A 12,500-nucleotide genomic window follows, 5' to 3' on the forward strand; every position below is an offset into this window, starting at 1 on the left:
AACAAAACACTCATTAATACACATTTTAAAATCAACAGTACACTCATTAATACACACAGTGCAGTCATTAACACACACATGAAATGACTATAAAAGTATAAAAAAATTTGGTCTCTGCATTTATCCCAATCCGTGAATTAGTGAAACACACTCAGCACACAGTGAGGTGAAGCACACACTAATCCCAGCGCAGTGAGCTGCCTGCATCAACAGCGGCGCTCGGGGAGCAGTGAGGGGTTAGGTGCCTTGCTCAGGGGCACTTCAGCAGCTCCTACTGGTCGGGGTTCGAACCGGCAACCCTCCGGTTACAGGTCCGAAGTGCTAACCAGTAGGCCACGGCTGCCCCCATACAAAATACACATTAGTGGACACTACAGTCCCCAGTGAGGTGATGAGCTGTGTGAAATACACATTAGTGGACACTACAGTGAGGTGATGAGCTGTGTGAAATACACATTGGTGCAGTGTTTCCCAAAGTCTGGGTCGCGACTCACAGGTGGGTTGCAGGAGATTTTATTTGGGTCGCCAGCACAATGTATGTTGTGCCTGACTGATACCATTTGTCATTTGATACCAGGAAAGCTAACAGTTTTCTATTAGGATGTAGTTTGTTAACTACCACAGTCACGGTTTTGTCATAAAAGCTCATGAAACTGGCGATGAAACTGGGGACTAACGCATCGCAGAGGGGGGTGCCAGAGCATGGATCTACCTCTCAAAATGAAACCGTTCTGTGGGCGCCTACCATGTACCTGCGCAGTTGCCAAACTACAAGGGACATGAATCGCCTATTTGCACAAACATTAACAGATACCAGCTCCTCAACTTTACCGATTAAAATCTAGTGACCATGCTGTCAACTAAAGCAGACAACCATAGACCGGACATAAGGCCATTCAATTTGCATGTAGATAGTTTCGATTGTAGATGCAATCTTTTAAAGTTAGCAACCTCCTCACATTCTTATTTCTGATTTAAAATGCACAACAGTGCATTATATTAGGCTACAATTTAAATGGACATTTTAAACACTATTCCTCCTCGCTTTCTACCTCGCTAACTCCAAAGTGAAGGCGCATTCTTCCGCTATTGCGCCAAAAGCCTCTTGTTCTGATATAATCCGACTATACAATATAATATAATACAACAATACAAATATAACGACTTGAGTTATTTGCTGTTTATATCGGAATTGGCGTCCACAGTGTTATGGACCCATTTGTCTGCAACGCATAACGCACAACATTTTTTTTTAGAATTACAGGAACAGCTTAATATGCTGACTAATGCGATCATGCTATAACATCCAAGAATTTCCCCAATCTTTTCAGTAGTCATTTCCAACTTTTCACGCTGATGGTGCTCAAAATGCAACACAACCGTGTTCAAAGCAGGATCTATCTAGATAGCAATGTATGGTTGGGGAAGGCATAGAAAAGTTGGAGAACCTGTGAACCTAAAACAATATTGGTGGTTGCAGGGTAGATTTGAAGTGAAATGGGTCGCGATGGTCTGTCATTTTTAAAAAGTGGGTCCCCAGAAAAAAAGTTTGGGAAACACTGCATTAGTGGACACTACAGTGAGGTGATGAGCTGTGTGAAAGGACTTGTTGTTGTCGCCATACCTTTCCATATTTGCACGCTCTTGTGGTTTACCTGTGTGTGTGTGTGTGTATGCTTTTGTGTGTGTGTGTGTGTGTGTGTGTGTGTGTGTGTGTGTGTGTGTGTGCATGTGTGTTGTTGTTGTCTCCTCCCATATTTACACCCTCCTGTGGTTTATGTGTGGGTGTGTGTTTGAATGTCTGTGTGTGTGTGTGTGTGTGTGTGTGTGTGTGTGTGTGTGTGTGTTGTGTCTGCGTACCTTTCCCATCTCTTTGTGAAACTTCTCAGTTACCCCTGCCATGCTCTGGAATGTGGTAACATAGAGGCCAACACGACTTCAGAGGCGAGGGAGAGAGAGAGAGAGAGAGAGAGAGAGAGAGAGAGAGAGAGAGAGAGGATGTTAGACTAATGTGACTAATCAGAAGATATATGTAGAGGGAGCAGGAAGAGAGGGAGGAGGGAGGAGGAGGAAGAGAGGGAGGAGGAGGAAGAGAGGGAGAGAGGGAGCAGGAGGAAGAGAGGGAGCAGGAAGAGAGGGAGGAGGAGGAGGAAGAGAGGGAGGAGGAGGAAGAGAGAGAACAGGAAGAGAGGGAGGAGGAGGAAGAGAGGGAGGAGGAGGAAGAGAGGGAGCAGGAGGGGGAAGGGAGGAGGAGGAAGAGGCTCACCTGTTCCATAATGTAGGAAGCTCATCCTGCAGTTCCACATTGAGCTCCTCAAACACCTTCTGAGCCCGTCCCAACTCCTCCTCTGCCTACACACACACACACACACACACACACACACACACACACACAGACACACACAGACACGCACACACACACACACACACACACACACACACAGACACGCACACACAGACAGCATACACACATATACAAAAAATGAGTACACAGACAAAACTGACATTATTGAAATTATATGATGTTCACAGTTTGAGTAAACCAAATAAAACACTAGCTTCTAGTTTCTGACTAGAAAACACTAGCTAACGCTAATAAAATACTAGTTTCTAGCGATGTTGTGTTCTAGCCTAAAATCGATACACACCTCGGAACACACACAAGCAAGAAGGAAGGGACGGACGTGAGAGCTGAGGTGACTAGCAGGGGTTAGGAGGCGTGGCTAGAGGAGCACAGGAGGCTTGAGTGACAGGTGAGTGACAGATGAGTCACCTGGTTGCGGCTGAGGTTAGTTTGGGCCACCTGGTGGGCAGCGATCATCCCCTGGGCCCAGCCAGGAGCGGCCTTCTCCAGGATAGTCACCGGCTACACACACACACACACACACACACACACAGACATACATGCACACATGCAGAGAGAGGGAGAGAACAGAGACAAGGAGAGAGGAAAGAAAAGTATGGAGTGAGGAGAGAGAGAGGGAGGGGTGGAGTAGAGACAGACAGAAACAGAGAAGTAAACAAACACATAGTGCCAGAGAGACAAGCAAGACACAGGCCAGGAAGAGGGGAGAGAGAGAACAGAGGAAAAGGGAGGGAGAGAGAGATGGAGAGAGGGAGAGAGACAAAGAGAGAGAGAGAGAGAGAGAGAGAGAGAGAGAGAGAGAGAGAGAGAGCAGGGCGTGTTACTGTTATGCCGAACGCTTCAAGATGTGAGCAATTAAGCTTCTCAGGCACAAACACACACACGCTGTGAGGCTGTTTCTTGTTCACACAATTTGTACTGCATTTGTGGTTAAGGTGTTAGTCTTAAAACAGTATACACACACACACACACACACACATATAGGTCCACAAACATACTGTAGGCTCCCGCTGTTTTCTATTTGCACAATATTTAGTATATTCTTTGCTAGCTCTTCTGCTTATGCTTCAAACAAGATGAGTACACACCCACACACACATGCATCCATCAACCTATCGCAGCATGTGCTGTTACCTTGGCGATCTTGACTTCATCCTTCTTCTTGCCCTTCTGCAGAGAGGCCACGTGATGTCTGGCACTGTCAAAATCGACCAACTTCCTGTCCCGCTTAGCAATCCGGTTCTGCAGGGGGTCACACACACACAGACACACACACACTATTAACCCAGAGACAAAGAGGCGTTCTCTTCACTGCTAGGCTGCTAGCTGTAGCAGGAAGCCTCTGTGCCAGGAAACCCTCTGGGGACCCAGAAATGAGCAGTCATGCCTTAAGGCCCGTACACACCGAGTCCGATTTTTCGGACGAAATATTCGCACGAAATTACGCAGCCTATTAAACACATGCATTCAGATTAGTCTGTACACACCGAGGGACCTAAATTCGTTTGATTAAAAACATTTTCAAGAACGGTCTTATTTCATGCGAAATTTCGCATGCGAAAAAGAGCTGTTGACCAATCAAATAATGATTTTGCAGGGTTCCATTGATGTCACAATAGAACGACGAGCAGAAAAAAAGCTGATAGATTGGGTGATCCTAATGCCTTACACTGGGCTTAGCACTGGTCTTAGCATTTAGTCTTCTTTGAAACAATACTTTCTACATTTAAGCTCAAGATTTCACTATAACAGATAAGCATTACCATCATATGATACACCAACCGTGCGCTAACACCACATACATCCGTTACACTAACACCACATACAGTGCACATGTAACGGATGCCAGCTAGCTTAGCTGTGCTTGTGGAACGTTGGTAAACCTCACTCCCCGACGCCTCAAGAGTGCTGCTGGCATGCGAGACAGTACCCTGGGCTATTGGCTCAATTGTTAGCACGCAGCCCCGATCCGAGGTGCTGCTGTTGGCTGGTTCGAGTCCGGCGTGCAGCGGGGCTGAATCGCAAGGTTCAACACAACGCAGGTTACATTGGTGCCGTAACCCGGATCGGAAGTGAGGTTTAGGTGAGTGTAACGGATGCCAGCTAGCTTAGCTGTGCTTGTGGAACGTTGGTAAACCTCACTCCCCGACGCCTCAAGAGTGCTGCTGGCATGCGAGGTTACACATACCCCACTGCTGGGCTGAGCCTATAGTGTGGTGTGGTGTTGGATCAGGTACCTTGATCTCGGGGAACTGGGCCATGTATGAGTCCAGGTTAATGATAGCAGAGTCCACCAGCTTCTGATGGAAGTCTATCCACAGCATGTCTGTGTCCTGCCATTCAAACCAGAACACACACACACACAGGCATACACATCCAAAACAACAAGTTTTTAGCAACTTTGACTTCTTTAGATGTTTACATTTCTACATGTATTCATTTAGCAGACCCTTTTATCCAGAGAGACTTACAGAAGTGAGGAATAACACTAAAGCTACACTGCAGAGGAGACCGTATATGACAATCAACACTACAACAGCAAATACCAGCACCAGAGGATGAGAGTGCAGAGCTTTAAGTACTAGTGCTCGGTAGAATGGTAGAAGAAGGAGGAGGGAGAGGAGGGAAAAAAGGGAAGTGTGTGTTAGGTGTGGCACATTATGGCACAGAAAGACACTACCTACAGATCTAGAGATCCTGCATACATTTACTGACTCTACATTATTCAATATCTTATATTGAATATGACCATCTAGCTCTTTGGCTAACTCTACTTGGCTAACTCTACTGAGGCCTGCAGGGCTTTGGCTAACTCTACTGGCTAACTCTACTTGGCTAACTCTACTTGGCTAACTCTACTGAGGCCTGCAGTGGCCTCTTGTTTACCTCCAGGCAATTGTCCATCTCCTTCTCTATCATTTCCTTCAGAGCGTGTGAGAGAGAAAGGACACACTGATTAGACACAGCGGAACACGCCACAAGAAGAGCATCATGGGAAGTCAGGGACGGGTGAAAGGCTGAACAACTACGACATGATTTATAACTCACAGTCTAAAGTTTTTAATGTCACCGATTCCATGTCTGTTCCACTATGGCGAGGTTCAAATGATCATTTAAACCATAACTACTGTGTGACTGATTCACATCGTCGGAGATCTGAGAGTAGCCCCTGCCTCGTCTCCTAAGGGTTCTCAGACAGTCATACTGGTGGGCAGCCGTGGCCTACTGGTTAGCGCTTTGGACTTGTAACAGGAGGGTTGCCGGTTCGAACCCCACCCAGTAGGCACGGCTGAAGTGCCCTTGAGCAAGGCACAGCTGTAGCAGGCAGCTCACTGCATCGGGATTAGTGTGTTTCACTAATTCACGGATTGGGATAAATGTAGAGACCAAATTTCCCTCCCGGGATCAAAAGAGTATATATACTTATACTGTCTTCACTGTGAAAGAGATGGCTCATGAAGGCATGTGTAAGCTGACAAGCGCAGTTTCACGTTGGACTCCATCTTGCAACCTCAGCCAGGAGAGATTGGCTAAACCCCATAGCATAGCATCTGTCGCTACGATGTAGCTTAAGGCATCAAGGAGTGAAGTTTAATCACTGCACTCTACCTGCTAGCTACCCTTACACATGGACACTTATTATTATTACCAGCTAAGGGTCCTGAAGCGGCCAATTTAAGTATATTGTTTAACCACAAACCCTCCAAACCCTGTCTCACGATGATGACCTCACAACCCCCTCCTGAGTCTGGGGATGATGAGCTCACTCACCTCTGCAATGGAGTCTACCTCCTCCTTGCCAAACCAGTCGGGTTCGTACATCTCAGCCAAGCAGTCCTGCAGACGCTTGGATGCCTCGTGCATCGCTAGACAGGGAGATAGACAGAGGGTGTGTGTGTGTGTGTGTGTGTGTGAAAGATAGTTCAGACAGACTGCAGCCGACACCCTCATGTCCCAGCCAAGCAGGTAGACAGAAAAACACTCAGGTAGGCGCACACAGACACACACACAAAGACTCACTCTTGACTGCGAGCAGCTAGGCGCACACAGACACACACACACACACACACACACACAAAGACTCACTCTTGACTGCGAGCAGGTAGGCGCACACAGACAGACACACACACACACACACACACACACAAAGACTCACTCTTGACTGCGAGCAGGTAGGCGCACACAGACACACACACACACACGCACACACACACACAAAGACTCACTCTTGACTGCGAACAGGTAGGCGCACACAGACACACACACACACACAAAGACTCACTCTTGACTGCAAGCAGGTAGGCCTTCAGGTCCTTCTGTAGTTTGGCTCCCTCTACCTGATTACAGAAAACAGAAGAGAGACTGGTTACCACACACACACACACACACACACACACACGCCAATGACTAACGTAAACATAAACGTAAACATAAACATAACTGTAAACATGTCAAGAAGTTTCCGCTGACGCTGTATCTCAGTCTCCAGCTTTAGCTAACGCTAACGCTAGCCCCATGATACTGAACTACCCAGTACGCATCACAGTCTAGTGTCCATGACAACCGTGTGTGTTTCTCTCCAGCCGTCACTCAAACAAACACAAACAAGTGATTTCAATATCGCAGTGGCATTTTATGTTTAGCTGTGGAAGACATCAACACAGACACAGACAAACACACACACACACACACACACACACACACACACACACACACTAAACCCACCCACACACACACACACCTGGCACCAAATCTCAGCAAAAGTAACTAATGGAAACGTCAAAACGTCAAAATGTCATTTTCACTTCTCCTTTCTGTTTATGAATGAAGTGTGTTGTGTATGACCGCTGCAGGTCAGAGTGTTCTTCAGGTCTCCAGCTGGCCAAGGTTACATCCCACACAAATTGGTCTTCCTGGAACAGGCTGTTTCCACACACACACACACACACACACACACACACACAATACACACTCACACACAATACACACACACACACAATACACACAGCTGCTGTGTGTGGCCCATAACACAAATCTCTTGTGTGTGCATGTGTGTGTGTGCACGTGAGTTTTTGTGTGAATTTGTGTCTGTGTGTGTGTGTGTGTGTGATGCTGGAGTCCAACTCTCATATTTATTTTTATAATCAGTGACTTCTTGGCAGTGTATTTAGCTTCTTTGACATCCTCTGCTATCCGTATGTGGGGGTGTGTGCATGCGTGTGTGTGTGTGTGTGTGTGTGACTGGCAGAGTTACTTTACATGCTCAGATCCACTCACCATCTGCTTGTTGAAGTTGCTGACTCCCTCTTCGAATGCTGTGTCTCTCGTCTCATCAGCCTTCCCCAACTTCTGCATGACCTAAGGGGACAGGAAACACACAGTAAATATACAGAACACACACAAGCATACACACACACACACACACACATACACACACACACACAAAGCATCCACACACTTATACATTGGCACACACAGAGGTTGACGAATGCTCAGTTTCCGTGCACTGACACAAACATACACACACAAAAGGACATAGGCTCAAAAACACCCACTTGTCCTTGTGTGTGAAGACTGATGTTTGGTCCATTGTCTGACCCTAACCAGCACCATGTGAGTGTGTGAGGTTAACCGACGTTCACGCTGCACCACTACAAAACAACTCACACAGGCTTGGATCACAGGCTCCAAAACACACCTGGTGCCTACAGCAAGGCCACTACAGCAAGTTATGGTTAGATATAAGCCACCAGAAACTCTCTGTTTCAGTTTCAACAGCAATGCAGCCGAAACCATTGCAGCCAACCTATTTATAAAGTAACACACAAACACACACACTTTTATTCTTTGTGCAAGTTGAAATAAAACAGAAACAAGACATATCTCTGTCATATAGTAAAGCTCTGCTATGCCTGCTAAGTCAGCTCAGGCAAACTCTCTCTCTCACACACACACACCATACGCACATACACACTCTCAAACGTACACACACATACACCAGATGTGCTTTAGATACACCTTGACCCCTCTCAAGTCTACTGGATGATGGAAAGACATATACAGAGTCAACTATGCACATTGCTCTTTAATATTTTCCGTGTGTTTGTGTGTGCATTAAAGAGGGAGATAGGGTGTGTATGTGTATTTGTGTTTGTGCAGGAGAGAGAGAGAAAGTGTGTGTGTGTGTGTGTGTGTTCTAAGAATTGAGGTTCTCCAGACTCCTAAACTCTCTGGTAAGTTTCAGTTCTCTGGTCCTTCCTTGTGATAACCTCAGAGGTACGGGCAGCTGCCCATTTCAGTGAAACACACACACACACACACACACACACAGAGAGACACTAGAAAGAAGAAGAGAGAGAGATGAGAATCAAAACAGAGAGACATGGGGAAAGGAGAAGAGAGAAAGGAGAGGATGACCACACACACACACACACACACACACACACAGACGAAAGGAGAAGAGAGAAAGGAGGCGGTGACCACACACACACACACACACACACACACACACACACACACAGACGAAAGGAGAAGAGAGAAATGAGAGGATGACCACACACACACACACACACACACACACACACACACACACACAGACACAGACGAAAGGAGAGGAGAGAAAGGAGAGGGTGACCACACTGAGATGAATCAGAAACAGAAGGAAGCTGTACAAATCTCAGAGACTGTTCAGAGTGTTTGAGGCGGGAGGATATATGTTACACACACACACACACTTAGACAAACCATCACAAACGATTTGGTTTCCTATCATAGCTATGCCGATGACACCCAACTTTACTTAGCTCTTTCGCCTAATGACTATGGTCCCCTTGAATCTCTTTGTCAGTGTATTGACAAGATTAACAACTGGATGTCTCAAAAGTTTCTTCAGTTGAACAAAGAAAACACTGAAGTAATTATATTTGATTATAAAGAGGAAAGACTTAAGGTTGTCACTCTCCTTGATATTAAAGGACTTAAAGCAAAGGATACTGTTAGAAATATTGGTGTCTTGATTGACAATGATCTAAATTTAAACAGCCACACGAAAGCAATAACTAAACCAGCTTTTTACCACCCAAAATATTGCCAAACTTAGAGGGCTAATGTCTAAACATGATCTATAGAAAAACGTATTCATGCATTCATCTCCAGTAGGGTTGACTACTGCAATGGGCTTTTCACAGACCTTCTTAAAGGCTATCAAATAGCTTCAGATGATACAAAATGCAGCAGCTAGGGTTCTCACAAAAACTAAAAGAATTGACCACATTACTCCAATACTTAAGTCCCTGCATTGGCTTCCAGTAAGTCACAGAATTGACTTTAAAGCGCTAAATCACTAAATGGAACGGGACTAAATGACCTAGCAGACATGCTTCAGCAGTATACACCTTCCAGAGCTCTCAGGTCTCAGGAGAAATACTTGTTAGTAAAACCTACTGTTAGAAGTAAACATGGTGAAGCAGCGTTTAGTTACTATGCAGTTCAGCTCTGCATAGTACTTTCAGGTGAGATCAAAGTTGCCCCAACTGTAGCCAGTTTCAAATCTAGACTTAAGACCAAACTTTTCTCAGATGCTTTCTGCTAACTGATCACTTATTTTTTACATTTCTAAACCTGGGAAAGTCTTTCAGCTAACATTTTTAGAGTTTCTATGCTTTTTTTTAATGATTTCTTTTTAAACATTTTTTAATTATTGCCCTTTTATGCTTTTGTGTACCATCACCCTGTGTGTTCTTATTATTATTTTATTATTGTTCTTTACTTTTTAAACTATTCTTTGACTATTTCCCTTCTATGCTTTTCTATGTAAAGCACATTGAATGACCTCTGTGTATGAAATGCGCTATATAAATAAACTTGACTTGACTTGACACACATCTTTTCTTTGGCCTGTCAAAATGCTCAGCTTAGTAGAGGGTGAGCTCTGAGAAGTCAGAGATGAGACGTTTGATCATCTCCAGCTTTGGTTCATGATTCAAGTTTCATCACCCACATCTAAGTGTCAATCTGAGTGACCGTTTCTGACCATAACAGTTACCTGGGGGTGTGTGTGTGTGTGTGTGTGTGTCTGTTTGTGTAAACACATTCATGCATCTCCCTCTCCTCACACACATTTAAGTGTCTGAGCAACTGTTTCTGACTGTGATGGTAATCTGGGGATGCTGGAAGACACACAACTGGTATTCAGAACAGAGTATTATATGAATGGCAGGATTTGTGCTTTTTCTTGTTTTAATTATGATTTGGAATTCTGGAATTCTGGAAATGGAATTCTGTTCTGTAGAAAATGGATCCTCGTTCCACGTCAGAGATGATGATAAAGAGGGAGTAGAGGACTCTTTTGTGTGTGTGTGTGTGTGTGTGTGTGTGTGTGATGTTGATAAAGGGGGTAGTGAGGTTTTGAAGGGAGGAGGACTTTGCTCGAACTTCAAAAAGCTGGTGAGCCTCTGGGGCAGAAGTTATTGGACAGGTCACCGTATAATCCCTTAGTCACATGACCACAACACACACTTCTGCCATGCAAGGCCAACAGCTAATCCACTACACACACACACACACATATGCTGGCTCAGTCTTTTACCCTAACACACACACAAACACACAAATAAATACACAAACACTCTGGTTTACAGATTGAAATTACGAACACATACGCTTAAACATTCTTTAAATAAACCTTTGCGGTCTTGTTTTATGCATGACACCACACACACACAGATACACACACACACATACACATGCACACATACTCCACACACTCAGTAACACTTACTCAAACACTTCTCTGGTTTTAACCCATCACACACACATACGCACCATTAGGAACAACACAGGAAATCATCATTTTTGATGTTGTCATTGTTCTCTGACAGGGCAGTCCGGGGGAGGTGTGTGTCGACTGTTACACACACTCAGTAACATACTGTACACACACTCCATTTCTGGTTTTAAAGGTTGTATCAGCGATTGCGGGGTAACATCACTTCTGTTGATGTTCAAACAAAACAGAGAGCTACTCCCTCCCCCTCCCGTGCAATTGAAACTCTCCTAAACGCGCATCTCATCTGTTATTGATTGGAACACTTTATTTTGCCTTTGAGTGGTTGCCAACACTGGTTGGTAGCAATTTTTTTTGTGTACAGATCTCGGAGCCTAGGCTGCCTACAGAGAAGCGGTTTATTGACAGCCTGCTTATGGGGCAGGCAGCTAGCGGATCGTTAGGAAAGATTAGATTAATGTGATCATTTATGTTTGGGCCTTTTTTGGGCCTGAAATCGCTTATACAACCTTTAAAGGGATATCCCACCATTTGAGGAAATACACTGTTTTCCACCTCCCCTTTATTTCAACTCCTATAAGCTAACATACGTATCATACTGATAAGGTCTAATCTGATTCAATGAGCTGGAGCTAAAAGTGCTACGGTCAGACTCAGAGAACGGCTGGATGAACTGGGGAAAGGTAAAACTCAACAGTTTAACTCAAGGGGAGGTGGAAAACAAGTGTATTTCACCAAATGGTGGAATATCCCTTTAACCCATCATACAGACATACACACACACACAAATCATTAGGAACAACACAGGAAATCGTCATTTTTGATGTTGTGATTGTGACTGTTCTTTGACAGGGCAGCTCTGGGGAGGTGAGTGTGTGTGTGTGTCCACTATGCGGCCTGGCCTGTGGGTCCAGCCTGGTGACAGATGACTGATGGCTGCGTCCTCTCAGGTTCGGGGTGAGGAAGGAAGCCAGGTTAATTACCAGGACACGGATGTGCACGCTGTCACACACACATACATCTTAAACACACACTTTACACACATGCGGTCTCACAAACACACACACACACACACACCTCTCAGACAGGACACGGCCACGCTGTCTCACACACACACACAAGACCCTCCAACCAGGTCAACGGGAGCCCTTTCTGTTCGCCGGGATAACAGACAGTTGCATTTCCTGTTGAGGGTCACATTCCTTCACCCCACCCCCCCATCACCACCACACACATAACCCCTCCCAGCAGCTTGTACCCCACCCACCCCCACCCCCATCACCACCACACACATAACCCCTCCCAGCAGCTTGTACCCCCCCCCCACCCCCACCACACACATAACCCATC

The 12,500-nt window shown here is 45.3% G+C and overlaps 1 protein-coding gene across 8 annotated transcripts in view; it reads right to left on the reverse strand.

Moving 5' to 3' along the window:
• Nucleotides 1–12,500, reverse strand: part of bin1b (bridging integrator 1b) — a 30,229-nt gene that overhangs the window by 10,034 nt on the left and 7,695 nt on the right. For 7 of the 8 annotated variants that reach the window (XM_048234243.1, XM_048234236.1, XM_048234242.1 and 4 more), the window contains exons 2-9: nt 7,643–7,723; nt 6,648–6,702; nt 6,137–6,231; nt 4,603–4,698; nt 3,500–3,607; nt 2,774–2,866; nt 2,267–2,352; nt 1,861–1,936 (exon numbers count right to left, since the gene is read on the reverse strand). In XM_048234243.1, coding sequence (XP_048090200.1) covers nt 1,861–1,936; nt 2,267–2,352; nt 2,774–2,866; nt 3,500–3,607; nt 4,603–4,698; nt 6,137–6,231; nt 6,648–6,702; nt 7,643–7,723 — 690 coding nt within the window. The remainder of the gene's footprint in view (nt 1–1,860; nt 1,937–2,266; nt 2,353–2,773; nt 2,867–3,499; nt 3,608–4,602; nt 4,699–6,136; nt 6,232–6,647; nt 6,703–7,642; nt 7,724–12,500) is intronic. The other variant, XM_048234237.1, reaches the window with a different exon arrangement.

Source organism: Alosa alosa, chromosome 23, assembly GCF_017589495.1.
Source record: "Alosa alosa isolate M-15738 ecotype Scorff River chromosome 23, AALO_Geno_1.1, whole genome shotgun sequence".
In the NCBI taxonomy this organism is placed as follows: domain Eukaryota; kingdom Metazoa; phylum Chordata; class Actinopteri; order Clupeiformes; family Clupeidae; genus Alosa; species Alosa alosa.